General features: G+C 40.9%; 1 protein-coding gene across 1 annotated transcript; it reads left to right on the plus strand.

Moving 5' to 3' along the window:
* Positions 1-9,293: 9,293 nt before the first annotated feature.
* On the plus strand, positions 9,294-10,478 carry LOC107814043 (uncharacterized). The gene is made up of 2 exons (XM_075227436.1): positions 9,294-9,419; positions 9,783-10,478. The coding sequence occupies exons 1-2, from the start codon at positions 9,294-9,296 to the stop codon at positions 10,476-10,478; spliced, it is 822 nt and encodes a 273-aa protein (XP_075083537.1).
* The last annotated feature ends 3,667 nt before the right edge of the window (positions 10,479-14,145 follow it).

The following is a 14,145-nucleotide window of genomic DNA, read 5'->3' on the forward strand; positions in this document are numbered from 1 at the left end:
CGATGCACCAAAGGTAAAATCATTATACAATTATATATATATATATATATATATATATATATATATATATATATATATATATATATATATTACCTTTGTATATATACAATAAAAAATATAAATTTTATGCACCTGTAATGATTCGGTTGGTCGTTTTATGTATTTGAGTCCTTTTCCCCTATTTAATGCTTTCTGTACGTGTATTTGTAGTTTTGTGACTTGCTGGGATGGTTGGTTTCGCTTTGGAAATGTTTGAGAGTGAATTGAAACACTTAGTTATATTTTGAAAGCTTAAGTTGTACGAGTTGATCAAGGTTTGACTTTTGAGTAGACGACCTCAGATTGTTGATTTGATGGTTCGGATAGATTTGTATGGTGATTTTGGACTTAGGCCTATATCCGGATTTGGTTTTGGAGATCCCTAGGATGTTTTGGTTCTTTTGTCAAAAGTTGGCAATTTGAAAGTTTGTAGAGTTCGTAGATTTGATCGGGTGTTGACTTTGATGATATCAAATTCAAATTGTTATTCTGAAACTTGAAATATGTTCGTTTTGTTATTTGAAATTTGTGTGCAATGTTTGAATGTAATCCGGATTGGTTAGTCTTGAAGTTTGAGAATTCTTGAATTTAAGAGAAGTTTGAATTGTGTGTTGATCTTGATTCGTTGATGTAATGTTATCGCATGTGTTTGGAGGCTTTGGATAGGTTCGAATAGTATTTATGGACTTGTTGATATGATTGGATGGGGTCCTGGGGGGCTCAGACCATTGGGAGTAGTTTGGGCAGTACTGGTTCTGGTGCATCGCACCTGCAGAGGTTTGGGCGAAGGTGCGAGGTCACAGGTGCAACTAACCTATCGCATCTGCGAAGTGGAGATGTTTTGGGGAAGTCGCGCTTCTGCAATGGGGTGGATCGCAGGTGCGAAGGCGCACCTGCGAGGCCTGGCGGGCTTGGGGTTTTGCGCATCTGCGAAGGTTATGGCCTCATCTACGGAGTTGCAGATACGACATTTAATTCGCAAAAATGAGTGGCCAGTTGTTTAAGTGAACTCGGAGATGTAAAGTTTTGAATGCAGAAGTTGTGTCTCATAAACCAACAATTTGTCCGCAGATGTGGAAATCGTCGGGCAAATTTATATTTCGATGGTTTAGTTCATTTCTCATTATTTGGAACTTTAGAGCTCGGCTAGAGGCAAAGTTTGGAGTGATTTTCATCACTATTTTGTTGGTAAGTAATTCCCACTTGGATTTGGCTATTAATCTTGATTTTAATCATGTGATTTTGGAGGGAAAATTGGGGTTTTAGCCTGCAACATAAGAGATGAATATTGGGACTTTGGGAGTCGAATTGGACTCGATTTTGGAATCACATATTTGTACTCGTGGGGTTATGGGTAGTCGGGATCTACCCCTTGACTCGAGTTTTGACCCTCTATACCCGGGTTGCGTTGTATTGACTTTTGAGGAATTGATTAAAAATTCGAACTTTATTATTTGGAATTGATTCCTATGACTTTGTTTGATGTTATTGGGTTGTATTTGACAAGATTCGACCCGTTCGGAGGTGGATTTGAGATGGAAGGCTATTTTGGAAGGTTGAAGACTACCAGGTAGAGGAAAGACTCTTGGCTAACCTTGTTAAGAAGGAAACCCCTAGGATTTGACTTTATTGTTAACTGTTTAAGGTGTTGGGGGTGGTGTATTGATGGTAGGCTATAATCTCGTATTTTAGTCACTTATTGCACTCTAATTTACAACACTTTACTTGTGTTTGAGCGTTAATCACTAGTGTTTTGTACTTATTCTGTGTTTTATGCCTTGTAGGAGGGATTCCGAGCTATGTAGATTTATGGAATGAATTCGAGCTATTTGAAGCTTTGAAGTCTGAGTAAAAGCCCAAGGGATTAAGCCAGGATTGCGTTCGGGTGTCGAAAACCGCACCTAGATATAAAAAAGCGAGGAAAATTATGTACTATGAGAAAACATCACTAACGCGGAGCGTGGCGCACCGCGGCTGTGCAAAATGCCTGCTGTCTGTCAGAAAAAACTTTCTGGATTTCCCCACTAATCCCCAACATGGCGCGTCGCACCATGTGGTGCGCCTATGAAACTTTTACAGAGTAATTGTCCTATTTTACGCAGGAAAAGGTGATTTCATTTGGGCCAGACCCTACTTGGTATAAATACATGAAAAAACATTATTTTCTTGGACTTTTGACACATTTTAGACCTATGGATTCTAAGGAGGAGTTGGAGGAGCAAAAGCACAAGGATTTCATCATTCCTTCCTCACTCAAGACAAGAGTTTGAATTGAATTTATGGTTTTCTCTACTTTAATTATATTTGTAATGAATTTCTCCATATCTATGGAGTAGTTCTTTTTAGGTTTTGTCGGATTTGGTGTATTGATGATTGCTTGTGGATTATAACTCTAGTTGTATGTATTGAAGCATTTTTGGATGATTTAATTGTTGCATCTATATTCACTTGTTCATGTAATCGAGAGAGGCATAACTTGTGATATCTTTGCATTACATTGTTGGTTGAGTTTATTAATTCTTCTTAGTAATCGAAAGAGGCTAGTTGAATCAGTGATTAAACCTAGTTTGGAGAATAATCGAGAGAGGTTCTCCTAAAGACCAATCCACTACGCATTCTTGCATATCTTCACGTGCTTAAATTTGTTCATCTCGTGAGGTTGAGACTTAATCGAAAGAGGAGTTTCTGCTAAACGTTTGAACTAATTATTGAGTGAATTCGAGAGACTCACTTAAATATTAGAAGTAAATTATCTAGAGTTATATCCCAAACAATTATCTTGCACTTATCCTATCAACCCCTATTTTCTCCCACCGATAACTTCCTTTTGCTTACCCTTGTTGCGATAGTCATTAGTCAATAGCTTTAGATTCTTAGTTAATTTTAGTTATTAATCATATAAATCTCAATTGTTGATTCTCTTGGATAACAATCAAGCTAGAAACTATGAAAATACTGTTAAACTCTAATCCATGTGTGTCACGACCTAAACCGATGGGCCGCGACGGGCACCCAGTACCTTACTCAACCGAGTACCAACGTAACGTATCTTTCTTATTACATCATCATATACACGTGACATACGGGCCTAATAGGCCAATATGATCATTTATAAACTCAAAACATAGGCCGACAAGGCCGTACAATCTTTCACGTACACGACATTTGTCTACAAGCCTCTAAGGGTACATAAATGTCATAAAGGTCGGGACAGTGCCCCGCCATACTAATTAGTACATGTCCTAATCATACTGACCACATAAGTAACTTCGGAGCAAATGGAGCGCACCAGCACCTTCCGCTGAGCTGATAGCCTACTTGGAGGACTCTCGACCTGTCTATCAGGACCCGCGGGCATGAAACGCAGCGTCCCCAGGAAAAAGGGACATCAGTACGAATAATGTACCGAGTATGTAAGGCACATAAATAAGTACATAAAAGACATGGAAGAAATATAGAGTAAATGACTCAACCTGTAAGTTTGGATAACTCTGTAAATCATGAAATAATTATAGTGTCATGCATATGCGTATGAATGTCATGTCGTGCATAGGTACATGTTTCATAATATCATCAGGCCTCTAAGGGCATCCCATCATATCATCTCGGCCACTGTGGACAAAATCATCAACGTATACCAGCTGATCAGGTGGTGGTGCGTATATAACGCTGTAACCTTTTTCATATCCCATATACATATATATACATATGCGTATATAACACCATCTATTCATGGGCCAATGTGTATGTATAAATGCATGAAATGCATATGGAATACGTTAATAAAATCTCTCAGTACGTCATAAGACCATTATGCCTCTGATTAATATCATGAAATAAACTTTACCAACTTACGTATTTTTGAGATCCATGAACAGATGATAAAATAATATGACACGTGGGGAATCAAGAACATAAGCATCTTTAATATTTCTATGAATAGAGTCATGTATAGAAATTGTGCATTTTCTCGTTTCGTTTGTGTCGTATGGGTCATGCCAGAAGAAATAAGGGATAGCCTTAACATACCTGAGTTGATTCTCTTGACAATCCCTCTAACACAGATCAATTGTGACAACATGTAACGGCAAGATCAGAGTAGGGAAAAATACGTATGATGTTCTTGGAAAAGGTTGCACCGTACTCCTTTAGAACCGCAAAATTTTACGTTACTATGATTTTAAATTTTTTCGTTGGATTCCTTTTGGTTGCAAGAATTCACGTTGCTTAATGTAAGGGTTAGAATCTGATTTGGAGTGTTTGAAAATAAGAATTTGAAAATTTGTAGGAATTGACAAAAATGGCTAACGTTCTGATCTATTCACAACTTATAAAAATTGCTAATGAAATGTGTCTCTTCTTTATTTAATGAGTATGACTCATGCTCTTTAAGTCTTTCCACATAATCATAGTGACTTATGAGTCACAATCCTTAGATGGGTTTGCTGCCACGTTATGGAGTTCAAACTTTATCCAAAATCATTATTAATCAACTTGTTAATCTCTCATTAATCAATTACCCACATAATTAAGAATTATCTCAAATTACTTAAAATACTACTCATGTTAACACACCTTATACATCATACCATCGTGGTCATGTGGTACCTTGTATGGCACTAGTCCATAAATACCGAGTATTTTAGCTCGGGCCATATTTTATCCCACATGTCAAAGTTGGATGAAAATTCATTTTATTTGACTTGCTTCCCCTCTCACCTTTACGAATTTACTCATCACTTTTTTGAAATGGCATAATGCTTATAATCTCAAAATAATTCCATTCCCGAACTTCCATTAATTTATTTATGGCGTACTTCCATGTATGAAAACATGGGGTGTAACATCATTCCCCCCTTTGAAATATTCTTCCTCGAATGTTGACTAATGCACTTATCATTCTCATAACCCATAGCTCTTACGAATACTTTAATACTCTTCTTGCCATCTAGGCAACTGTTCTGTGAATAAATCCAAAGGCCACGGCATTCCCCCCCTTTAGGCCTCTTTCTCACACCACGGTCTATGGTCGGAATTCTTCCAATCTCGTAACTCTTGCTACCTTCTGTAATGCAGCATGTACGACTTTTTCCTTGTATGTGCACCTATGCGACTCTTCTCTTCCTTTTTTCCTCCAGTTTATTTTAGCCAATCTCTAGGCCTCAATTTGTAAGCATATACAGAGCTTGATAAGATGTCTCTCTAGGAATCTATAGGTATACTGAAGTTCTTTGCTCGATACTTTGTTGAACTTATGAATATTTCTATATCTTATTTCATAGGCCCGGTTATCCATTCGTATGACTTTACTGCATCTAGGTAGGTCATACTATACCATAACTCTTACTTCGATTTATCGTTACTGAGGTCTGCTATCGAATTCCATGTTACTTTCGTTGCTTATCCCATATGTATAAATCTAAGTCCTTTAATGCTTCCTCATTATTGTTCATCTTAAGAATAACGGCCTATTCTCATCTCGTACTTTGTGAATTTTGTTCATCCATTATTGATTCACCTCAATATTGATCTACAATCTACCACTGATAACTTGAAACCTCTTACATAATCACTAGGGCTCACGTTGCGTCATGGAACATCTGAAGTGATTTTCCTGATCCACCTGGGGGTGATACGATACTGTACTTCTCGTATTTCATAGCATCCCAATGTGATTCTCCTTACGTGGGTATTTTATTCCTGTACAAATCATCAAATCATTACTCAATCGAAGGCCCAATAGTCATCCTTTATCTATCACAATTATACCCTCATTGTACTATTAGGGCGGCATTCCATCTCTTCTAAATGTCATTAGTCTTAGACTTCTTTGAGTTCAGTCAGACTATACTGAGTTTTCTATAACTTAGAAAAATCATCAACTCTCTTGTTTTCATGGGCTTAATCTTGAGGACTTATCCATTCTCGTCACCTTCTCACTCGCCCTTTCTTATCCTTATTCATGTCTTCCTAAAACCTTGTCGCTTTACCATACTTTAGCTTGCGACCTACACATATCTAGTTATACTATTCGCATCCTTCTTTCAACTTGCTTGCACCATAGATTTCCTTGTGTTATTTTGGAACATCAAGCGAGACATCTCATCGTCTCAAACTCTTCTTTATTCTCTTAACTAGGCCTCTCGGTACATAGAAACCATAGGCTGGAAGATATATGCCACTGACGATGTTGCTATTATTCCTGGATACTGAATCCCAACGCTTCTAGCATTCTATCTGAAGTATGGACTATACACAACCTTCTGCATTTAAGTATTACTACCTTAAAATCTTGTATCGTACCTTCTATCTCTTTCATGACTCCCTTCCATATAAGTATAATTCACGTCCATAACTCGAAGCTCTATTATAATACTTGCACCTCTGGTGCATACACTATCTGGTGGGAGCTTCGTACTGACTTCTTATAAGGCTGGTACTTTTCCAACTGGCTTTATCGTAGGGCCGTTATAGAATATGGCTGTTATACTACCTCTCTTGTACCTCTGATATTAAGAGTAATTCTACAGTATTCTCAATCATAATTTCTTCAGACTCCTGATTTACTTGGTTGATATAACTCTTTAGTTTGCTCTTTCTTCTGATCAGCCTTTATGTAGGCTTAAGCTATCTTCCGATCGGCGGCTCCTGGTATTAGTTATTACTATAGCCTTCCATGGGTGCTATAGAATACCCATGATACAATTTTCTAACAATTCAATCCTTTGCTTATACCCTGGGCTCAATTCTTTCTTTTAAGTTATACCGGAGTATTTTACGGCTGTATGAATATCAACATATATGCTGCATGGATATCACTCTAAAGTCTCAAGTGCATAATCCTTTTTGTTCCTTCCGAGCTTCTTTTAAATGTAAGCTATTACTTTTTCTGATCTTTCTGCCCCTGTGTCGTGTGTATACTTAGCTTATCTTAGTTCCCATGAATGCCAGAATTTTTGTGCAACTCACATGGTCTCGAATATTACTTTTGGTTTCATTTCCCGCTCATTAGCTCCGATAGGTGCCACTTTCTTATGGAGTGCATACAATGCTGTTGTGAGACTGCTATTACAAGACCATTTCTTCTTCAAGTTACTATGCTTAGGTTGAAGCCTTTTTCCTTATTTTCTCAGCTAGTCTTTCATTGTCGTACTTAGGGAGGACCCTCTGACTCTTGTAAAGCTGCGATCTTATTACATCATTTACTCGACGGAATTTTTGATGTCCTTCCTCGCCTATAATTATCCGTAGTTACTTACCTCCACGCCCTTGTGCTTGTAGGGTTGCTCCTGAACTGAAGTTTTGACTATCTTCCCAGTAGGACTATCTTTTATTTTCATAACATTCATACGGTACCTTTAACTACCCCGACTCCTATCTGAATATTTCTCAAGTATTACAATGTCATATCTGCGAGACTGAATTTCCCCATGTTGGGGTTCACTATGTTTATCTTGCACGACCTGTTGATTTGTCTGTATCCTCTTGTCTAGCCATACTAGGCTCTTCCTGAATCAACTATTAACTACTAATTGGTTCATTCTCATATCAATATTTTGCGTAATCTTTCATGGGTCATTTCCTTTATCTTAACTTACGTCCCGCACTAGCTCCTTATCTATCAATAACATCTCAGGAAGGAACCCTTACCTCCTCTCCTTGACGTCGTGTTTGCATACTGTTCTGGAATCGTAACATATCTGTAGGATTTGAATAAGGGCAATCTTATCCCTTTCTCATTCTTATCACATTCTTCCTTTATTAATCCATAGTTACTAGAACCACTTAATTCTGACTTAATACCACATCACTCCATATTCACCCCTTTAGAGGAGTACTAAGAGTTGGAGCTACGACGATCTACCTATAGATGTTTTACCTCTTCATCTTTGGCGTCCTTTCACATCATCGATGACCCTTACTCACCTTGCAGTAATCCTTCTATACCAAGGATAACAAAATTCCTCAGTCGCGAGGGTGACACTTAGTGTAACCGGCACACACAGTCTCTTAAGCTTAACTTTGCTCACCTTGCTTGCTTTAGGGAAGCGTCTTCCTGAATGACCTTTAAAGGGTATTCTTCTGTCCTACATTCTATCATCGCCAGGACGCAATCTCTGAAATTCTCATGATGCCGACTATTACTCAGTCCCTAGTTCATGTTTAGTTTACCTTGATCATCATTCCATACTGATTTCTATTACTCTGGGGTCTAACCTTTCCTTCTGGTAGTCACGTTAGAGTCACAAGCTTATTTCTCGAAATGAGATATGACTTTATGGCCTATACTCTTTTGTTGTCTCAAGGCTTGTCACCTCTCGTCTTTTCCTTCACTTGACTATAGACTCTGTAATACTGTCATCTTTTGATCTACCGTTGTAATCCATGTATCATATCTTACTTATAATGCTTCATTAACTCTTTTCTTATTTCCCGCTAACATTTATGTCTATCACTTTATTCTAAAAACTCGAATAAGATATTTTTTTGTTCTTAGCTCCCCTTTGCTCCATCCAGTGGCTCTTCGAGTTGCCTAGCATTATCTCTCTACTAGGGACGGGAGTCATACTAAGATAATATTTATCCTTTCTAGGCTTCCAGTGCCTATCTTTGTAGCACTCACATCTAGCTGTACTATTTTAGAGTGCACCATCTAGGTGTCTCACAAGGAGATCCATTATCACGTTTGCACTATCCTTCGGAAATGTCAACTAACGCAAACAATCCATCCAACATTTTGGGTTACTTTTACCCTAACTGGATCCTGATATCCCGTCCTTCTCTTAACTATATCTGTTGTCTCCCATGGAGCATAACTGAGACGGGTGTGGCCAATTGTACATACCTCTGTTACAATTGAAGGTAACTCAAAATGCTTATATTTCTCTGCTTGCATCGCAAATACTGACAATTTTTATTAACTGGGTGCCTCGTACCCTTCTTCATCTTGCTTCTTTTACTTGTTGAAACTTGTATCTATCTCCTGAATCTCTCATTTCCTTCCATACAGGGAAGAAGCGGCTCCTCACGCTATACCAAAAACTTTCAAGATGCCCCCATACCTCTGAATCTACGATGGAACGACTGATCCCAAGGACCATGTAACCCACTATGTCACTGCTGTGAAAGGCAACGACCTCACCAAAGAGCAGGTGTCCTCCATCTTGTTGAAAATTTTTAGTGAAACCCTCACAAGAGTGGCGTTATCATGGTTTTCACAGCTGGCAGCCTATTCCATAGAAACATTCGAAGAGATGGCGGACAAGTTTGTGACGGTGCATGCTGGGCCTAAGAAAGCTGAAATGAGGGTGAATGATACCTTTGCCATCAGACAATCCCCAGGGGATGGATTGAGGGACTTCTTGGCCCGACTCAATAAGGTGAGGATGACCTTGACAAATGTCTCCGAAGTAATGGCCATGGCATCCTTCCAAAACAGGCTGAATAGAAAAGGCTCAAAGGCAACCAGAAAGCTTCTGGGCCATTTGATGAAGTACCCACCGAATACTTGGGATGAGATCCAAAATGCCTACTATGCCTAGGTCAGGGCAGATGATGAAGACCTCAATGGGACAACCCGATGACTCACCTCAGTGTAGTCGATACCAACCTTGTATCAGGGCACCCGTTCCCAATTTTCGCCAAGAAGATGGCCCCTCCAAGCTAAGGTCATACATCGACAAAAATGATCGAGGTATGCCCCCTTACTATCTGCTCATAACTTTTGTATGTCGCCTACATAGGTGGTCTATGCACTTGAGAAGCTCGGAACAAAGGTGATGTGGCCACCAAAGATGAGGTCCGACACAAGCACCAGGAAGTCTGATGCCTTTTGTGAGTTCCACCAAGACCATGGACACAAGATGAAAGACTGCCACGCTCTAAAGTTAGAACTGGTGAACCTGTTGCAACAAGGACACCTTAAAGAGTTACTCAGCTACAAAGGTAGGAACACTTTAGCAAGGGGTCAAGAATGCCCAGGCCCACCAAATCTGCCTTCGCCCGCTTGCACAATCAACCTAATTATTGGTGGCAGCAACGACGCCTCAATCAATGGCATCAAGTTCACCGCCACTCAAAAACTCAAACGATCAATCACCCACGAACGGTATGATGGCCTTGAAGAGAGTATCATCTTCAATGAGTTAGATGCCGACGGTTTAACTTTGCCTCACAATGATGCACTTATCATTACTTTACGAATCCTTGATACTAATGTTAGGAGAATTATGGTGTATGACAGAAGCGGAGCGTGCATCATCCATCCTCGAGTCCTCGCACAAATGGGACTTGAGGAAAAGATAGTGCCGCACTTCATAACACTAACCGGTTTTAACAATACAGTTGAACAAACTTCGGGCGAGATCACACTCCCCGTCCTCACCGATGGGGTGACGCTGGAGACCATGTTCCACGTCATGGATCAGGACACGACATAGAATGCCATCGTAGGTCGACCATGGATACACCCCATGAAGGCAGTCCCCTCCAGTCTATACCAAGTAATCAAGTTCCTGACCCCTTTGGGGAATATTCAGTGTACGAGATAAGCGGCACACATCCCGGGAGTGCTATCGGATCGCCCGTGACAACACGACAATCGAGAAAAAAAAAGAAAAAGAAGCATAGAGATCGCATGGTCGAGGTACCTACAGGTCGAAGCCAAGGACACCATTATGGACCCAGAGGTGGTCGAAGCTGTAGGATCAACCATTGAGGACCTCGATCCCGTCCAACTAGATTAAAGTGACCCCAGCAAAAAGGCCTACATCGGTTGCAAACTCAAAGACCCAGGTAAACTTAGTCAATACTTAATAGCTAATGCATATTTGTTTGCCTTTAGCCATGCAGATATGTCAGGCATCCCCAAAGAGATAGCCATACACAGGTTAATTATCGATCCTTTCTACCTCCCAGTAAGGTAGGTTTGATGAAAGTTCAACCCTACCATCAACGAGGTCGTCCACGAGGAGGTGGAGAAACTATTGGCGAACAGATCTATTAGGGATTCAAAGTACACCAAATAGATTGCTAACGTTGTAATGGTCAAAAATAAGGACGGGAAGTGGAGAATGTGCGTGGACTTCACCGATCTGAACAAATCCTGCCCGAAGGATTTGTTTCTATTACCACACATCGATCAGCTCATCGACGCCACAACGGTACACGAGCTGCTAAGTTTTTTGGATGCTTACTCAGGCTACAATCAGATACTCATGGAAGAAGATGACCAAGAGAAAACCACATTCATCACTCATAGGGGAATGTACTGCTACAGGGTCATGTCATTCAGGTTGAAGAACACGGGAGCTACCTACCAAAGGCTGGTCACGAAGAAATTCAAGAACCATATCAGCAAAACCATGGAAGTATACATCGACGGCATGTGGTTAAATACTTGAGGGCCGAGGATCACATTGACTATCTGAAGAAAGCATTCGAGATATTGAGAAAATATGGGATGAAACTGAACACCAAGAAATGCGTGTTTGGCGTAACTTTGGGCAAGTTTTGGGGTTTCCTGGTATCACAATGCGGAATCGAAGTCAACCCAGATCATATCAAGGCTGACGGGTTGAATCGCCGCCCTGTCCAGATTCATCTCGAGGTCAGGCAATAGGTTCCATAGGTTCTTTAATGTACTCAAAAGGACAACGGCCTCGAATGGACGCCTGAATGTATACTAGCATTGAAGGAACTCAAGGAATACCTATCATTGCCACCCTTGCTTTCAAAACCCGAGCATGGGGAACCTCTCCTCGTCTACATCGTTGTCTTAGAAGTAGCAGTAAGTATAGTCCAAGTCCGAGAAGACAAAGGTATATAATCTCCAAGACGAGGTATCCTCAACTCGAGAAACTAGCCCTGGCCCTTGTCGTAGCTTCAAGAAAGCTCAAGCCATACTTCCAGTGCCATCCAATCTCGGTCATCACCACATTTCTTTTAAGAAGCATATTGCACAAACTCGAGCTGTCGAGGAGGCTGGCCAAATGGGCAATCGAGTTAAGTGAGCACGACATCACTTACCAGCCTCGCACAGTGATAAAATCACATGTGCTCGCCGACTTCGTCACGGACTTCAGTGCCAAGGTGATGCCTGAGGCTGAGAAGGAAGCTGCTCAAGATTCTAACCTGACGTAGGACCTCTAGGTCTTGCAAACTAACGGCACATCCAATGCATGCGGGTCCGGACTGGGACTCGTTCTCGAAGTCCCCACTGGTAGAGTCATTCGCCAATCTATAAGATGCCCATATATGACTAACAATGAGACAGAGTATGAGGTCGTGATTGCAGGACTGAGGCTAGCATTCGAATATGGGGCAAGGCACCCACAACTGCGCTATGACTCCCAACTCATCGTCAACCAAGTAACCAGGACTTTCCAGATCAAAGAACAAAGGTTGCAAAAGTACCATACCGAGATATGAAAATTGTTGTCCAAATTTGATGAATTCCAGGTCGACCAGATTCCATGAACTCAGATCGTCGAGGCAGACGGCCTCGCAAAATTGACCGCCGCAACAAAATGCATAACTCCTAAGGACAACAGCATGGTGCATCTCCTCAGCTCGGCACTAGACCACGTCGAGGTAAAATCTGTAAACCTAACCTAGGACTGGCACAATTTTATTACAAACTATTTGCAGGACGGTACCCTCCCAAATAATAAAAAGGAAGCCAGGAAGCTGAGAATGCAAACAGCAAGATAAAACATCCTTACGAGCTGTATAAAAGAACGTACAATGGCCCCTTAGTAAAATGCTTTGGCCCAAATCAAACTAAACGCATCCTCAAGGAAGTCCACGAAGGCCATTTTGGTATTCACTCTGTTGACAGAGCACTGGTTCGGTATCTCATACGAGCAGGATACTATTGGTGCACCATGAAGAAAAATGCCTTGGAATTCATAAAGAAATACGAACAGTGCCAGAAGTTTTTCCCAATAATCCACGAAGCAGGCAAACACCTCCATTCTGCCACCTTCCCATGGTCGTTCATTAAGTGGGAAATGGACATCATGGGACCACTTCCACCAGGACGAGGTAATGTTAAATTCCTTTTAGTTTTAACTGAGTACCTCTCTAAATGAGTAGAAGCAGGCGCATTTGCCCATATTCGCGAGCAAGAGGTAATCACTTTCATATAGAAGAATATCATCTGCCGATTTGTCCTGCCAAAAGAAATAAGCTGCAATAACGGACCCCAATTCACGGGAAGAAAAACCACCGAGTTTTCTGAAAAAAGACACATTAAAAGGATACTCTCGTCCCCTTACCACCCAGCAACGAGCAAGCAGAGTCCTACAACAAATCAATCTTGAACATCATGAAGAAGAGACTCGAAGACGCCAAGGGATTGTGGCTGGAGATACTCCCAGGAGTATTGTAGGCACACAGGACGTCCCCAAAAACAAGCACAGGAGAAACACCTTACTCCCTAGTCTACGGTACGGAAGCAGTCATACCGGTTGAAGTAGGAGAACCCATCCTAAGGTACACCAATGAGAGTGGAAACAACAATGACGAGGGCAGAAGACAAGACCTTGATGAGATCGAAGAGCGAAGAGACATGGCGTACATAAGAATGGTCACATAAAAATAGCAAGCAGAATGCTACTACAACATAAAGGCCAAGGTACGATTACTCAAGATCGGGGTCTATATGCTCGAAGCCAAGACCCAAGCAGGAAGAGATCCCCGAGAAGGCAAATTAGGAGCCAATTGGGACGGACCGTACAAAATTATAGGCAAGTCACACAAGGGTTCATTCCAACTAGAGACATTGGAAGGGAAGCCCTTACCAAACAATTGGAACATCAGCCACCTCAAATACATCAACTTCTAAGAAACAAGGAGTGCCCCGTAAGTCGTGCTCTTTTCTCTTCACTTGAGTTTTGTCCCAACGGGGTTTTCTCAAGGAGGTTTTTTACAAGGCGACGGACAGGACATTTTCAAGTTGGGGTACGCGAGGACAAATACATTTTAATTCCCGACTGCTCAAGAATCTCCAAATCGAACAATGAAGGGACTAGATATACTGGGACTAAGAATAGAACGACAGCTAGCACCCAAAACTTGTAATGTTCTCCAAAAAGACTCAGGGCA

The sequence above is a fragment of the Nicotiana tabacum genome, chromosome 12 (assembly GCF_000715075.1).
Source record: "Nicotiana tabacum cultivar K326 chromosome 12, ASM71507v2, whole genome shotgun sequence".
Taxonomy (NCBI): domain Eukaryota; kingdom Viridiplantae; phylum Streptophyta; class Magnoliopsida; order Solanales; family Solanaceae; genus Nicotiana; species Nicotiana tabacum.

Bases quoted from the DNA above. Each gene is read 5' to 3' on its own strand.
- LOC107814043 (XM_075227436.1), top strand. From the start codon at position 9,294: ATGGCGGACAAGTTTGTGACGGTGCATGCTGGGCCTAAGAAAGCTGAA. The intron at 9,420-9,782 runs GTGAGGATGACC...TCGCCTACATAG, and splicing joins TCTTGGCCCGACTCAATAAG to GTGGTCTATGCACTTGAGAA.